This window comes from Panthera leo, chromosome D4, assembly GCF_018350215.1.
Source record: "Panthera leo isolate Ple1 chromosome D4, P.leo_Ple1_pat1.1, whole genome shotgun sequence".
Taxonomy (NCBI): Eukaryota; Metazoa; Chordata; class Mammalia; order Carnivora; family Felidae; genus Panthera; species Panthera leo.
In genome coordinates this window covers 58,367,257-58,384,313 of record NC_056691.1, presented here as the reverse complement: position 1 = coordinate 58,384,313, position 17,057 = coordinate 58,367,257, and the positions used below count along the sequence as shown (strand labels likewise).

General features: G+C 49.4%; 1 protein-coding gene across 2 annotated transcripts in view; it reads left to right on the top strand.

The window, feature by feature from the left end:
* The window catches only part of PAX5 (paired box 5), a 187,754-nt gene that overhangs the window by 86,399 nt on the left and 84,298 nt on the right, over nucleotides 1–17,057 (top strand). The window contains exon 7 of one of the 2 annotated variants that reach the window (XM_042913782.1): nucleotides 15,439–15,495. The exons of the other annotated variant lie outside the window; for it this stretch is intronic. Coding sequence (XP_042769716.1) covers nucleotides 15,439–15,495 — 57 coding nt within the window. The remainder of the gene's footprint in view (nucleotides 1–15,438; nucleotides 15,496–17,057) is intronic. 2 annotated transcript variants of the gene reach the window in all.

Genomic DNA, 17,057 nt, shown 5'->3' with positions numbered 1-17,057 from the left:
AGCCCGGGCCAAGCATGTCGTATGCTTCACTGTTCGCTCCAGCTGACTACTACTGGTCCCATTCTGTGCTCTCCTCTTGCTTCCCTTTCTGCCCTCTTCGCCTCCTTGTATTTTGTGCATCATTGTGAGCTGCCTTAAATCTTTTCTGCAAAGTGATGAGGTATGAAAGAATGAGTGATTGAATAAAGTTAAAATAACAGTTGCTAATAGGAGCAGTTGTTTGGGGACTCTTTAACTCTTCTCAAAGTCTTTCATGTATCCTCTCTGATTTCATTATGAAAATTCTCTCGCAGCATTATTTTACCCTGAATCCTCACACAGAGATCCTTAGGCCTTCTCTTCGGGTATTAAATAGCTTGCAGAGATGTGGCTTCTGTGTGTGTGTGTGTGTGTGTGTGTGTGTGTGTGTGTGTGAACGTCAAACTAATCCACAAATCCTCAGCAATGTCTTCAGTAGAGCTGAAGTCAGCAAGGAACATCAGCTTTATCTCACCATGAAGTTCTGATTTTTGAAAGAAATGTTGCATGGTAAAACTCCGGGCTCATGTTCTGGAGGCCAGGCGTAACCATTTGAAATGAGGGATAGAAGAGGACGGGACATGGATTGGATGCTGGGAGCCAGCCAGACACTGGGAAAGGTCTGGTGACCTCAGACTCCCCCTGTCTACCAGAGCTTACCCTCAGGCTGTGTCTACCTCGGGGCAGTGTCCCTGGGGTGGTATATTCAGTCATCCTCCAGACAGACCAGAGATCCACAAGGCAAGACGATCCTGCTCATGTCAGGGGCGGCGGGGGGAAGAGTGCGAACCAGTTGAGGTGGGGAATGGTGGGACTGAAATGGAGAAGAATAGATGGGTTTGGCTGAGATGGCACGTGCGGTGGAGGAGGGGAAGCCTAAGGACAGGGAAGGCCCTGTGTGGGGGGAACAGAGGGCTGGCTGCAGAGGAGGAGGCTGGGAGAGAAAGGTCAGTGGGTGTTCCACTCCTTCAGGAGAGGCCAGGACACTTGCAGGAATCCCCACTTCCCTGGGGTAGAGTTCGCGGTGCTGAAGGTAGCTGTCCAGCCACTAGGCCTTGCCTGTTGGCCGGGACTTCTCGTGGCAACCCGTGCTACTGTGCCCATGCACTCTGGGGGAGAAGCCAGCCTTTGCTACTGCTAGCAGCTTCTCTGCCTAAAGCTCTGCCCCAGCATCAGCGACTGCAGCTGTGTGATCTCATTTACAATTTTATTGTGTGGCCATGGGAGACTCACTCCATCTCTCCGTGCCTCAATTTCTGCATTTACAGAAAGGAAGAATAATAATGACAGCACCTCCCTGATTGAGTTGGATCAAAGCTCAGCATAAAAGGTGCATGAGCGGCTAAGCACAGCATGTGCAACAAATAGGAGCTGTAAATGTATCAAATGTGTCCATCCTGGAGTTTCCTCAAGGCCTACCCCGCACCCCGGTGGGGCTTTCTCTGCTCAGAATTTCTCTGATTGCTCTCATATCTGGGACCCTACCTGATCCCTGTTAACACTTCTGGGATGTGAAGGGCAGATGGAAGCTCCTACTCCCATTTTGCCAGGGAAGCAATGGAGAGCCAGAGAGATGGAGCCCGTCTCTTTCCCACTCCCAGCTGCAAATGTCACTTTTCCGGAGACCTGCGCTCTGCTTTGGGCCCACCTACCCGAGCAAAGCTCTTCCTCTCATCAGGCCTCAACTTCCTGAAAATTGGTGAGCGGGGACACCCCAAATCCCTTCCAGCTTAGACACTGTCTAGAGCCGTGCGTCTGACTTAGGAGAGCCTCAGGCCTTTCCCTGAGCGGAAGGGTGAACCAGGATTCTAGATACACGGTGGGCACATGAATTCATGGATAGAGCTGCCAGCTGCTGAGCACAATGCCAGGGAGACTGGTGCCAGACACGCTGGGTGACACAGAGGTGTGCAGGGTGCCCCTCAAGACAGACGAGGCCCTAAGGCACCCACAGGCACAGCCATGGCCTTGTTAAGGTCCAGGCGGCCTGTGCTCATTGCCACTTACCTAACATTGGTTTTCTATTCAAAAAATTTTAATAAGTGGTACATACAAATGGTGAAAATTTCAGACGATACCAAACGTAGACAGTGAAAAGCAAGTCCTCTCCCCACTCTTTTCTCCCCCCACCCAGCTCCCCTCCTGGGAGGGAACCACTGTTACAGTTTCTTCTGTGTTCTTTAGAGATTTACGTAGAGTACTTGAATGAGGGTAAGATATATGTATATAAATAAGTGTATTACAATATATATAACTCCTTCCTTTAAAAAAATTTTTTTAATGTTTATTCTTGAGAAAGAGAGAGAGACAGAGTGTGAGAGGAGGAAGGGTAGAGAGAGAGGGAGACAGAGAATCTGAAGCAGGCTTCAGGCTCTGAGCCATCAGCACAGAGCCTGACGTGGGGCTGGAACCCATGAACCACAAGGTCAGGACCTGAGCCGAAGTCAGACAATTAACCGGCTGAGCCACCCAGGTGCCCCTATAACTCCTTCCTTTTGAACATAAATGGTAGAATTCTATATGCACCGTTCGATTCGATTTTATTTCTTAGAGATTGTTCCCTATCAATCGAGTGCTGCTCCATTCTTTTTAACAGCTACATAGTATTCCACTGTATGGAATATCATAATTTATATAACAAGTCACCTGTTGGTCACTTTCAATCTTTTTCATTTTCCAAAAAGTCTGCCTTGAGCATCCTCTCCACATTTATTTTTGCACAGGTGGGACTATGTCTGCAGGATAAACTCCCAGAAGTGGAAAGGCCAGATCAGTGTGTGTGTGTGTGTGTGTGTGCGTGTGTGTGTGTGTGCTGTGAATTTTGAAAAATACAGCCTCTATTCCCCAAAGAGGTTCATCCCCTGAAGTGAGACCTGTTTCCCCAGTCTGCCTACATAGTGTAGCATCAGCATCTTGAGTCATTGCTAATCTGTTTTTTTAAATGTTTATTTATTTTTGAGAGAGAGAGAGCACAGGTGAGCATGGACGAGGCAGAAAGAGAGGGAGATAGAGGATCTGAAGCCTGCACCACACTGTCAGCACATAGCCCGACGTGGGGCTCAAACCCATGAACTGTGAGCCCATGCCCTTAGCCAAAGCAGGACGCTTAACCAACTGAGCCACCCAGGTGCCCCTTATTGCTAATCTTATAAATGAAAAAGGAGACATTATGGCTTTAATTTAATTTCTCTTCTTATGAGTAAGGTCTGGCCTTTTTTTTTTTTTTTTTTTACACATACTTTTATTTTGGAATAATTTTTAAATTTAGAAAATTTGTAAAGGTAGTACAGAGAGTTCCCATAAACTTCTCACCCCATTTCCCCTGTCATTAACACCTTATATAACCATGGTTCATCTGCCAAAACAAAGAAACCAACATTGGTTTCTACTAATCGCTAAACTCCAGGCTTTATTTGGCTTTTGAGCAGTTTTCACACTGGTGAGCGTAAGGTAACTGTGTAAGCTGAAGGTGGCGGTGCAGATGCCAGAGCCACTACTCTACCCAGAGGCTGTGGGTGACTGTGATTTACATCATTCCCCGCACAGTGCAGCCCACAGCCCAGGCCTCGGAGCTGGAAAGGCAGACTCAGTGGAGAAATGATTGCTGTTTCTCTAAGTTCCTCTGGGAGAGAAATGCAGTTATTGTTAAATCACCGCATTGGCTCTTTTTGGCAGCATTTCCATAGTTCTTGGTATTCAGGTAGAGGGAATAGCATGTGCCAAGGCATAGCGGTATGAAACTTCACCAGCTTTAAAGACCCCAGGACACAGGGCACTTGGGTGGCTCAGTCGGTTAAGTGTCCGACTTCAGTACAGGTCATGATCTCACGGTTTGTGAGTTCAAGCCCCGCGTCAGGCTCTGTGATGACAGCTCGAGCCTGGAGCCTGCCTTTGATTCTGTGTCTCCCTCTCAGCTCCTTCCCCACTGGCACTCTGTCTGTCTGTCTCTCTCTCTCAAAAATAAGTAAACATTTAAAAAAAACAAAAAACAAACCCAGGACACAAGCGGTCCTTCTTGTCTAGTGAAATTCACACAGTACAGAGAAGGCTTGAGCTAACAACTCTATGTCAGTCCCTTCTCTCCCCTCCCAGAGGCCACGCTGTGGTTGCTTTGGTGTGTATCCTGTCCGAACTTTTCCGGAAAGGTGAGCTTTTCAGGGTGCTAGCAGTGAAAAGAAAGTCCTTTCCTCACTCTTTTCCCCCCTCCCCCAGTTCCCCTCCTGGGAGGCAACCACTGTTACCAGTGGGGGTGGCTGGCGATGACCACGGGCAGACCTTGGGAACTCTCCTCTTCTTTTTTTTGTTAATGTTCGCCCCTCCCATGCAGATAGCACTTCACACTAATAGCCAGCTTCTTGGCGCGACCCATTTGAGTCTTCTGGCCTCTCCAGGGGGTGGGCGGGACCGTCTTATCAAGCTCTCCTTGGACAGACTAGAGGAAGCTGAGGCCAGGAGCCGGGGTGGGGGGTGGGAGGGGGTAGCTTGTCCCAAACCCCAAATCGTACAGCTAGTAAGAGGCAGAGTTGTTCTGCAACTTAGTTCTGTTGTCGCTTCCTGAAAAATAGCAGTGGTACCAGAAATGATGATAGCAAAGCTTGATCGGGTGCTAGGAGCTGTGTACACGTGACCTCAGTCACATGTAACCCTCAGAACAACTCTGTGAGCTACATACTGCTCTTGGGCTGGTTCCGCAGGTGAGGAAGCTGGGCTCCGGGTGAGGAAATGGTCTGGGGTGGTGGAACTGGGGTCCTAAGTCAGTTGTGTCTGTGCCCCCCCCCCCCATCCCCCGCCAGAGTCTGTAGGCTTCGCTGCTCTGGCCCTATGCCCTCCTCAGCCCACAGCTGCCTGATAGCACAGCTTAGAGTTTACTGGGCATTTTCACTGTCACACTCAACAGATCAGTGGGACCAGTGCTTCTGTGCAGTTCCTGCCTTAATTTCCCCTGGGCAAGTGCCTCCATCTATCTCCCCTTACCCTGTTTTCAGGGCTTTCTGTGTCTGCTCACCACCTGAGCCCAGGTACTATCTTCTCCTCTCCTTACACTTCTTCTTCTTCTTTTTTTTTTTTTTAAGTTTATTCATTTATTTATTTTGAGAGAGGCAGAGAGAGAGAGAGACAGAGGATCTGAAGCAGGCTCTGTGCTGACAGCAGAGAGCCTGATGCGGGGCTTGAACTCATGAGCCGTGAGATGATGACGTGAGCCAAAGTCAGACCCTTAACCTACTGAAACCCCACCCGCCACGTGCCCCTCTTTGCACCCTGCTGGGTGCCAGGTGGTAGTCTAGGAAAAGCAGAAAGGACAAGAATGAAGAATGGCTGCCCTCAGGGAGCTTCTATTCTCCTGGAAGAAGACGGCTTCTGCCCTGAGGCCTACATGCTTCTGCAGGCCCAAAGCCAATTCTACCAGGGCCAGCTCAGAGCACCCTGCCTTCTTGCCATTTACTGGGACAGCAGCACATCCTGGTGTTTGTTCTAGAGGCCCCAAATGTTTCCCACTCGAGACAGGCCTTCCTCCTCCAGTTGCCCCGGGGATGTCGCTGCAGGCTCTGTACAGTCCCCTGGCTGCTCCTGGGGATCACGTGCCCGTGTGATTTACCGCGCCTCACAGCGCCACATGTCTTTAAAATTACAGTGCCCATTTCCTGCTGAAATAATTTCCACAAAGAGTGGCTCCTATTACCGCAAGAGGCGTGCAGACGTCATGATTTATTATTATTTATGGTCCCAAGGCCTTGTTTATGCAAGACGGGTTAGGTGCGTGCGATAGAAATGCCATTATGCAAATGACATTGAATGTCCTTACTGCGCCTAAATAATTTCTGTGTTGGACGATTAAACCTCATCTGTTATTGATATGGGCTGCAGTCGGGCTATTACAGAGTCCCAACAGTACTTACTCCCAGTAATGGGAAAATTGAGACAGAGACACCAACACAATTGCCTCAAGTGTGCCGTGATGGTCAGGAAGGAGTACATCTCCGAGGCCCACGCAGAGGGAGCCTGCGGACCCCTCCGGATAAATACGAAAGGCAGCGCCCAGCAATAAATCAAGCCCCAGGTTTGAGTGGGTGCCTTGGAGGATTTGCGGCCTTCCAGTTGTGTGATTTAGCTATTTGATTTAGCCAGGGGACTAGGCAGGCCCACACCCCCGAGTGCCGGGGTTCCCTCTGCTGAGGGAGCCGCCAGTGTGGAGGGGAGGGTGCAGGGGAGAAAGGTGGCCGCTGGCGACACCACCGGGCATCCAATCTGCTGCGCCAACGCCACCGGCCGCCTGCCGCCCGCCGCCCAGCCCCTGCGCACAACCGCCTGCCTTCGAGAGCTCTCTCTCGCTCTTGCTCTTTTTTTTTTTTTTTGACACAGCTGTGAAGTCCCATTTTGATCAGTGTTGATAGCTTATGAATTCCAAAATTGACAAAATTTACAGAAAAATGAGGATAATCCATCTTCCTTAGCAGCCTGTCAGGAGCTGGCCATACTTCATAATCTCCAATTACAGATGCTATTTTCCGACATTTACATGCAGATATTAGAACCAAATGAAAATGAGAAACAAAGAGAGAATGGAAATGCAGCTATTTATATGTATAAAAGACAAACAGGTAAATTCAAGACATTTAGATTGGATTTGGGGTCCCTTTAGGAGGCTGGAAAGAGACAGCCCTGAACACGTGGGGTTTCAGAATAAAATGGTGAGACACGTGGCCTCGTCAGGCCTGCCCATGGTCTGGCAGTCTGGGTTAAAAATGGGTGAGCTCCACTGGGTCAGCTGGGGATGCTTGATTTGGGTGGGGGCATGAAGGGCATCCCTCAGGGTTTTGAGGGGACTCTGGGGATCACCCATAGCTCATGCTAAGCCATCAAGTCCACACATATTTCACAAGTGAGTGAGTTTAGACCCTTCAACGTTCGTTTTAAGAAATGGCGTGTGTATTGCAACGGGGAGGCAGGAAATGCCACTGGAGTCCGCTCTCTCTCCTGGGCAGATTTCAAAAAGTTGGCGCATCCTGGTGACCAGTGCATCAACTGCTCCTGAGTAGGAGACGTGTGAAGGTACCACTGTCTGTCAGAAGGGCTCTGGCCAGGTGCACCAGGATTTGCACCAATAAACTTCTAAAATGGGATATAAATAATAAAATTAATGGGGAGAGAAAGAGTGCTGATATATGGATCATCCGCTCCCTTCTCGAGGCTAATCTGGCTGAGGGAGGAGGGTCTGGGAGGAGGCTTTGTAATGAAAATGTTCTTCCCATAAAATTGAAGGGAGAACAGCCTTGTTGCCCTCGCAGCTGTATGTGGCACTGGCTTCTGGAAAGCCGGGGATATTAATTAGCACTGCTTTGGATTAAACTCTCCCAACCATGTCGGATGGTACGATTTTTTCTCTTTGTGAGCTTGACACGGATTGCGAGGAGAAGTCTGCCCGGGTTTTCCCAGCTTACTATTATTGCTGAAGTTTTCTTTTATTTGGGGATCAAGCCTCTTCCTCTCCCAGCAATGAAAATGAGGTATTTCAGGGTTTTCCAGGGCAGTTGGGCAGAGAGAGGCTGTTTTGTTGGAGCAGGCAGAGGAGGCAGAGATGGTTGGACAGGGAGAGGTGCCTTGAAAGCTTTTGTTTGTGTGAAGCCTGTTCCTGGCCAGCAGTTTTATATTATTTGAGGTTTGATTTGTGGGAGAGAGGCGAAGGAAATAAGACGAGGAGGCTAAATTTAATGTATATCTGTGTAACAGAGAGAAAAAGGAATTGTTAAAAATCAAACTCCAACCAAGCTCTCAGAAGTGTGTTTGTTTACACGTCCAGTCTCAAGGCCAAGGGCTTGCTTATTTAAGTAAGTTATAGGTATTAACGCAGAAGAATGATTATTATGCTTTGTTTCCAGGTACAAAATGCAAGATTTGTGAAATTAACACACAACTGCAAAATGCGAACCTATTTTCAATAATTAAAAGCGAAGCTCTAAGTTAACCTTGATAAAAAGGCAAATAAATAGAATCACTGTTGTCACTGTGCTAGTTTTTTTTTCTATCATCTACATGAGCTAACATTTGGCCTCGGACATAATAGCTAAAACCTAAGCCTAGTGTCTCCTGCCTTCAGTTTCTGATCTCTCTAAAAGCCAGATTACCTTCCATAAAGAACACAGTGCCTGGGCCAAGCAGTCAGATGCTTGATTTTTCCTTAACAGTATTGGCAATGTCACGTTTCTGTTTGTTTCTCTATTGTTTCCCACTGATGTTAAGATTAATTGCTAATTCTGACATATAAATCTGAGCATGGCTGTCCTCTGAGTTTATCGTGTAGGCTGTCCTCCGAGTCTAAGTGGGGAAAAGAAAGAATAAAGTTAATGGCGTCTGTGGCTGAACCCATCTGGAAATGTTTCCTGCGGGAGATGGTTCTTGAGCCAGGGTTTCAAGGGGTGGATAGACAAGGATCAGCAGAGAGGAAGGGAAAGGGTACTCAGGGAGGGGGAATGTCAAGACCAAGTAGGTGTCTGAAAGGACTGGAGCGTGTGAAACCATCCCTGGTCTAAGAGCTGGCATCTCACTCCCTGGGCCCAAGCACCTCCTCATGAGGCACTCGGAGTCATGGACAGAACCTAGTCTGACATTCCCCCTCCCCCCCCCAGCTCACTCGACTCCCCTGCCCTGTGTTCTCTCATCTGTCCCAGGATGGGGTTGATGACAGTTGGCAGAGAGGTGGTACATAGCACTTTAAGATCTTGGACTTGGGGTCTCACTGCTAGGGGGTGATTGGGTGTGCCTCACTTTCATCATCTGCGGAAGGGGGGATAATAATATCCACAGGGTTGTTGTAAGGATGAAATAAATGAATGTGTCTTAACACCTGGAATCACACCTGATACGTAGCAAGCATCCGGGGAAGTCCTGTTATTCTGACTGTTATGAAAAGCATGTAAGGGTCTAGGTGAGAGCCGGTATAGGCTTTAGACTTGCAAACCAAGGGGTCTTGGTCTTCTCAGCCTTTTTTTCTTTTTTTTCCTGGTGCTTCTCTTGCATGGTTTCTGTTTGGCCCTTGCAATCCTTGGTGACAGAGAGGGCACTCCCTCCCAAGACTGCCCGTGTTTGCCTTTGCAGAATATCACCCTTTAGAAAGTTCTGTCTGATAGGGAGCAGATGGGGTGGAGAGGTGGCCTCTGGCCTGGGGAGTGTGTGTGTGTGTGTGTGTGTGTGTGTGTGTGTGCATGCACATGTGTCACCACTCAGCAGCAGCAGGACAGAGGTGGTGGTGTTGGGCAGGGGCATCCAGGCCTACCTCCCTGCCCCCACCCTATTGATCTTGCAGTCCAGAGGGAAATCTCCTTTCTTTATGGCCCCAAGATAACCTCTCTCCTCCTGCAGCTGGGAAGTCAGTCCGAAAGAAAGTGCACTATGAGCATCTCGAGGTGCCCCCTCCACTCTCATACCAGGTACTTTAGGATGGGGAGAGGGCTCCCTTTGCATGCCCCCGTTCAGGGCCCTTGCTAGCCAATAGACCTGCATTCCTTTGGGGGGTAATGAGTCTCTCTGCCCTGCTCCCTTCCTAGCCCTGTAGCAGAGTGGGACATTGAGCCCCGCCCCCTGCCCCCCCCCACCCCCCCCGCCATGGACCACCTGGGAGAAGTCCATGAGATTTGGCTGCCTAAAGATGGAGCTCTGATTTGGGAACTGTCTCTCTTCTTCTTCATGTCAGGATCTGGAGCTGCTCATCACACAGACAGGCAGAGCCTGAGCAGGACCTGGGGCTCCCAGGTCAGGGTGTCCTCTTCCTTCCTCCCCTGAATGATTCCTGTCCCTCCCTCCTTCTCTTCTTTCTTTCCTTCCTTCCTTCCTTCCTTCCTCCCTTCCTTCCTTCCTTCCTTCCTTCCTTCCTTCCTTCCTCCCTTCCTCCCTTCCTCCCTCCTTCCCTTCCTTCCTTCCTTCCTTCCTCCCTTCCTCCCTCCCTCCTTCCCTTCCTTCCTTCCTTCCTTCCTTCCTTCCTTCCTTCCTTCCTTCCTCCCTTCCTCCCTCCCTCCTTCCCTTCCTTCCTTCCTTCCTTCCTTCCTTCCTTCCTTCCTTCCTCCCTTCCCCCTACACTACATCTTCTTATCACTTAGGAGGCCTTGACCCCTGGATCCTGGCTCTCATATTCCAGAAGTGGAGCTTAGTGCTCCAAGCCTTGTCATTTCTTTTCTTGCATTTGGAAAGGCAAGAGCTGGAATGCTCTGAGCCCAGGGCCTTCTCTTCCCCCTCTTCTGGCAGAACTCTTAAGGTTCAGGGTGAGCCATAGATTCGTTTGCCCCTTCTCGCCCTCTCTTGCTCAGTTTCACTCAGGATAGGTCCTATCTGAGTGATAGAGAGGGCACTCCCTCTGCCTACTGGTGGGATCCAGCTTCAAACCAGGCCAGAATGCTGCCTATAGGCATCTCAGTGGGGAAGCAGACGGGGTCCCAAATTACTAGGATAAAGTAGCATGGAATGAATGTCCTAAAGGAAGTGCAGGGAAAATGCCTTGGGAATTCAGAGAAGGAAATGATCTATTTCAACCAAAAATCTAAGGAAAGCATCAGAAGCAGATGCCATTTGATCTTGACCTTGGAGGACAAGGATTTAGACTGGGGTGGGGATGGGAAGACCCTGTGAGCAAAGGTATTGGGTGCAGTGACCTGGACTGTGAGGGATTAGTGTGTGCAGTGTGGTTGGAGTAGCGGACGCTGTTTTGGAAGTCGGGTGGATTGGAGTTGAAGCTGGAAAGGTCCGTTGGAATTTGGATTGGGGCTGGTATGGTTCGGCTCGATATTAGCTGGAGGCAGCGTGAAGCCAGAGAGAGTTTATAAGCATAGAGCATTCTGGTTGCAAATAGCACAGTGGTTAGAGGCGGGAGAAAAGGAACACTTAAAAAAAATCATATACACAATCGCTTTCCATTTCTAATGAACTTGTAGTGAGCCCTGAGTTGATTGAGAACAGTGTGAGTCAGCCAGGTGATGAGGTCACCAGAAGAGCAGAAGGAAGCTTCTTATGCCCCAGTCAGAGAGAACACGTCCAGAAGGAGGAGTGGACGACTGTGAGCCCTGCATCGGACCCAGGAGGGAGGGTCGCTGCCACCCGTGGCCCGAGAGGACATTTGTTGGGACTGGAGCCCCAAGACCAGTGTACGGAGGCCTAAAGGGACAGTTTTAGCACTTCCTCAAGGCTGAGCTGGGCAGCCTTGGAGTGGTTGCCTCAGGAAGCAGTGAGTTCTCCATCACTAGTGGGTTTCAACCATCAGATAAAAGATCAGCCTTTGTCGTAATTCCCGAGCTCCTTTGGGCCCTGAGATTTGGGGCCCATAAAATTCTCTAAGTGGTCAGGGAGGAAATAGGGGACCTCCCGGTTAGTCATTGCTGGGAAAGTTTCTCTTGGACAGAAACTACAGTATCTCATTTCAACCCCCTCCCTGGGGCTTTCCCTGCTACTCCACATCACCTGGGAGTGCGTCGTGGGGGGTGTGCCGGCAGGCTGCAAACAGAATAAGGAGAGATGAGTCAGTTACATTTCGCAGGTCTCTTCTTGGAAGCCCCTTGGTTTCACTGCAATCCATTGTGGCGCAAGCACGGGCACAGAGCTGGAGAGCCAAATGAATAGAGGGCATGTCTCACCCACGCCCTAGTACTTTCTGATAAATAAAAGCACCCTGAGATCACTTATCCTCTCAGTGACCCTGGGAAGCACCTCTGGTACTGTCGGCAGAGCCGGGCCAGGGTACCTGTCCCAGTTCATTTGGTTCCACGGGCATTTATGTCACATCTGTTCAGAGCTGGGCACTGGGCCAGGAGCTGTTGTCACTAAGATGAGGGAGACATAGTTCTATCCTCATGAAGTTCACACTCTAGTTGGGGCATGAGGGCCCTAAACAATTAGGTGTATGATGCAAAGTGATAAGGGTCGTGACAGAGGTATGACCACTTTGGTGTTCTAGGAACACACAAGAGGGGAAATCGGGGAAAGCTCCCTGGAAGGGGCAGGTCATTCAGAATCCTTGGCAGTTCGTTCCCTCAGTCAATACTAACAGTACCAGTGTAGGTTATGGAGTACTCTTGAAAGCATCATTTATGTTCGCTTGTAGCAAACATTTTTTAAAAGTTTAATTCATCTTTATTTTTTTAACTTTATTTATTTTGAGAGAGAGTGCACGTGAGAGTGGGGGAGGGGCAGAGAGACCAGGAGGGAGAATCCCAAGCAAACTCTGTGCTGTCAGCCCAGAGCCGGACACAGGGCTCAAACCCACGAACCATGAGATCATGACCTGAGCCGAAATCGAGAGTCGGATGCTTAACCTACTGAACCACCCAGGTGCCCCAGAAGTTGAATTCATCTTTTATTAGGTTTAGTGGGGATGGAATGCTAAAACCTTGTTTTTTATTTTTTACTCTTTTTTAAATTAAACTTTGATTTTGAGATTATTGTAGGTCCACGTGCACTTATAAGAAATAACACAGAAGGATTCTGTATACCCTTTTCCAGTCTCTCCCCGTGGTAACATCTTGGAAAGCTATAGTACAGTATCACATCGGGATAGTGGTGTTGAGAGACTTAAGATACAGAACGGTACCCCCAACACGGGATCCCTCCTATTGCCCTCTTGGGCATTTTTCAAGTGTTTGTTTACACGTCTGGCCCCGAGGAATCAAAAAATGAGAATAAAAAGGACTGCCCTCAAGGCCTTGACACTCTTATCACCTACCTTGTGCCTTCTCACAACCTTGTGAGGAAGGTCATATATCCTCATGTAACACATGAGAAAAGGGACCGAGAACGTGCCTGGCCTAGTTCCACATAGCACGAACTTGGCCCATCTTCCTGGATCCAGGGCTGGTGGGCTTCCTAGGCCATATTCTTCCCCTGATGACTGCCAGGCGTCTGGATTCAGGGACCTGGGTAGAATGGGCGACGCCTTCACTGACCCATAGAATGTGGGCTAAGCCTGACCTCAGCCACATCAAGGTGAAACCCAATGCGCACGTCGTGGACCACACCTGCGTGGAGCACAGACCCTGGGTGAGGCCTCAAAGGCAGAGCGGCCCTGACAGTTCTGGTCCATCTCCCTCATTTGACAGCTGGAGTCACTGAGACCTAGAGTAGGGCGGGGTCTGCCTCAGGTCGAACGGGAGTCCAAGGCAGTGTCCGGTCTCCAGGCTCCCTGCCAATTGGTCTGATCCACTATAATCAAGACAGAACTATTCCTTAACATATGTTGTGCAGGTGTAGTTTTTGTGTGCCCAGGTTTAAAAGTGTGGAACCTTCCTCCTCCTTGCTTGCAGACTCAGAGCTCTCTCCCTAGCTGGAAGAGTGGAGTTCAGCCTGTAGGTGGGGCACTGCAGAGAGAAAGACGTCCCCCTGCAAGTGTGTGAGCTTTCTCCTCAGGGCTTAGGTAGTAAAGTCTTCTCTAATCCCAACTCCGCTTCTGGGGTAACAGGCCAGCACTGAGCTTGGAGCTGGCACACCTGGGCTCCCCTCTCTGAGCCCCGTCCCTGTGTCTGCCTGCACCCCAGGATTCCCAAGGACGTAATGGGCCTGCAGGGACTTTGCAGGCTGGAAAGGGCCAGGCACACCGGAAGCCTTATGCTTCCTGTGTTTGGAACCTTGGAGTCCCTGAAGATGGAGAAGGAACAGACTTCAAGAGAGCAAATTCCTGGCCGTTTCCTCATCCTCTGGGGTGCTCTCATTATTCTGCAGGTGTTTGTTGGACAGCTGATGGGTGCTGGCAAGTGGGGTCATGACTCAAATACGTGCTATTTCGGGTTTTTTACTTTAATTATGGAGAATTTCAAAAGTAGACAAAATAGTCTAATTAACCTATAAGCATCCTGCCCCTGGATTCAACGATTCTCGACTCATGGCTAGACCTGTTCCATAGGTACCCCCACTTCTCCCCACACTCTGCTTTATTTTGTAACAGCTTTATTGAATTTGAATTTTTATATCATAAGATTCACTCAGTTGAAGTATACAAGTCAGCGATTTTTAGTAATTTATGGAGCTGTGTCACCAACACCAACAGCCCGGTTTTAGAACAACCCTGTCACTCCAAGGAGATCCCTTGTGTGCATTCATAATCAACCCCTGTTCTCCCGCCAGCTCTAGCTGACCCCTGCTCTGCTTTCTGTGGCTGTAGCTCTGTCAGTTCTGGACGTCCCACTTAGCATCTGGCGTCTTTCACGTAGCATGCTTCTGAGGCTCACCTGTATCACATGCCTCAGAGCCTCGTTCCTTTTTACTGCTGAACAGTACTCTGCTGCATAGAGAGACCACATTTATCCATTGCGTACATAGACTACAGGGTAACTGCAGTGAACTCTCTTAGTTTTATTTTGAAGCAAACTCCAGACATCGTTTCACTTTATCTGCAAATGTTTTAGAATGACTTTAAAAGGTGAAGCCTGGGGTGCCGGGGTGGCTCAGTCGGTGAAGCATCCGACTTTGGCTCAGGTCATGATCTCATGGCTCGTGAGTACGAGCCCTGTGTTTGGCTCTGTGCTGACAGCTCCGAGCCTGGAGCCTGCTTCAGATTCTGTGTCTCCCTCTCTCTCTGCCCCTCCCCTGCTCATGCTCTGTCTCTTTCTCTCTCTCTGAAAAATAAACATCAAAAAAAAATAAATAAATGAAAATAAATAATAAAAGATGAGGCCTTAACAAGCATAATAACCATGACTCCATGATCACATCTAAAAAGTTAGCAAATCTGTAATGTCCTCAAATATTTCAAATACACAGTTTGTGTTTGCATTTACAATAGTTTCATAATATGTCATAATAATTCTTTCACAGCTGTATTTTTTACAGTTTATTTGTTGGAACCAGGGTCCACACTGCGACCCACTGATACGTGTCAAGTCTTCTCTAACCTATAAGATCCCCTCCATCTCTCTTTTCTTGCCTTGGAATTCATCTGTTGAACAGGGTACCCACACCTTGTCATGTGGCCAGTTATAGAGGCAAAGAGCATTGGCGGTGGCAGGGGGAGTGGAGATCAAGTGCACGTCCTCAGGCAGCTGGGGAGGCAGAGGCCCGGGAAGGGAGACACCTGCCCCCAGGGCCGGGCTCCACCCCAGCTGCCTTAGGCATCCAGACCCCTCTGCCTCCTCAATCTCAGGTCATCGGGCCAGGCCCCGAGGACACACCTCCCCCACTCCAGCTTGTGCCCTCCTCTGGGAAGGTGTTAGGCGGGCAGGTGTCTGGTCCCACAGGCTGGGAGCAGTTGGCCTGGCACTGGCCCAGCTGCTGAGGCCATCTGAAGCTCGGCAGCGAGCCTGGAGGAGCTCAGCAGGTGACGGGGAAGCCTCTCTGGCCGAGGTAGCCACCAGAGGTAGCCAGCCCTGCAGCCTTGTCCCCATGCCCTGCCCTTCTTCGTGCTGCCCTCCTTCTCACGTGTCTGTGTTTCTTCTCTCCTCCATGCTATGGCAGTGGTGCCCCGTGCTGATGAGACAATACTTGGTGCAGCCCCAGGCAGTCCTTTTCCAGGTAATTTCCTAGGGACCCGAATGACGCCCAGCACCCACGTTCCGGGAGCACGTGCCTCCTGGAGTCCCCTTTAGGATTCCTTATCCCTTGTGGTGCTTAGTTTCCAAAGTGCCGTCCCTGTCCTTATCCTTCAGATCCTCGTGCTCGCCCTGGCAGGCAGGCAGCAAGGGGTTCGACTGAAATCTCCTTTTATTAATGAGGACAAGGAGGCTCCGAGAGCTGGCCTGGCCTGCCTCAGGTCACACAGGTGAGAAAGAGGCAGCGCTGGGGGGAGAGCCCTGTGTTATTGCTCCTAGTTCATTGTTCTTTCTACCACAGGGTCAAAGGCTATGAGTGATACAGATAAACATGAGCTGAGGAAGTCCGCTCCCCTCCCCGAACCTCAGTTTTTCCAGGTTGGGGAAGATGACCCCGAGTATCCGTCTGGCTCAGACACGGGAGAGTGTAAGACTTTCCATCATCTGGAGCACGGCGTCCGCTGTGAGGAGGGTGTGCATCCCTGGCGGGCTTGACCTTGAGCCCTCCCAAGAATCTGTGGCAGCAGGCAGAGAGTTTTATCCCAGTTGGTTGCCTTGGAGTGGACAGTCTGTGAATTGCCGACTTCGGTTCATTTATCTTTCTGGGTCACAGTCAAGGATGGCACCAGGGGGCCCTGGTGGGAAGGGAGCAGAAGCCCAAAATAATACTCTAAGAAAGAACCCTAAGAGCTCAGAGAAGTTGGAAATGTGGGACGCAGCTGTTGCCTTGTGACTGTCAGTGGTGGGGAGGAGAGCAGAGCTATGTTGCCAATGTAGGCGCACCAGCACACTTCCGCGCATGTGACTGCCCTTGTTCAGTCATCTTCAGCCCTTGGCTTCCCAAATAACTATGAGAAACAGAAGTAAATTGTCACTGTTCCCAGAGGCACCAACAATGCCTTCTCTCTTCTCTTTTTCTCTCCTGATCTTCCTTTTTTTCTTTTTCTGTCATTCTTTCTACCTCTCCCAGCCTCCATTTTCACAAAGGACTTGAGGTGTCCTGAAAAATAAACAATTACGTGTATCTAAATTAGTAAGTTAAGGCTGAAAAGAAAGTTCAGAAATTATGTAGTGAAAAAGGGAAGATCATAACAACAGGTGCAAGCAATGATGTGGTTGTGGTGGTTTAACACTGAAATAGACTGAGCTTCCTGGCAGCCAATGCAAAAAGGGATATATAGTGGTTTCCAGTGTTCCTGTTGTTCAGCCACAGGCAGGTTAACCATTTATCAGGAGAAAAAACTGGCTTCTGGGGTATTGAATTGCAGGAGGGATTGGCAAGGACTTTGAATGTTCAGTGGCAGTGTCTTCGGAGGTTAACAATTTTTTTTTTTGTATGGTGCTTCTATTTCCTCTAACAAATGTTGAATGCCTGATATGTTATCACAGATGAGTGAAAGCACTTCCCCAGAGCGTTTAAGGGTGGACAAGGGCATTGTTTTCTGGTCACCTGACTTGATGAGGGGAGAGGTGGGAGGGGGGCAGGGGAAGGTTGACATATCACTTGGAGTTCTTGTTGAAACACTTCTCAGTTAATTTTGGAGT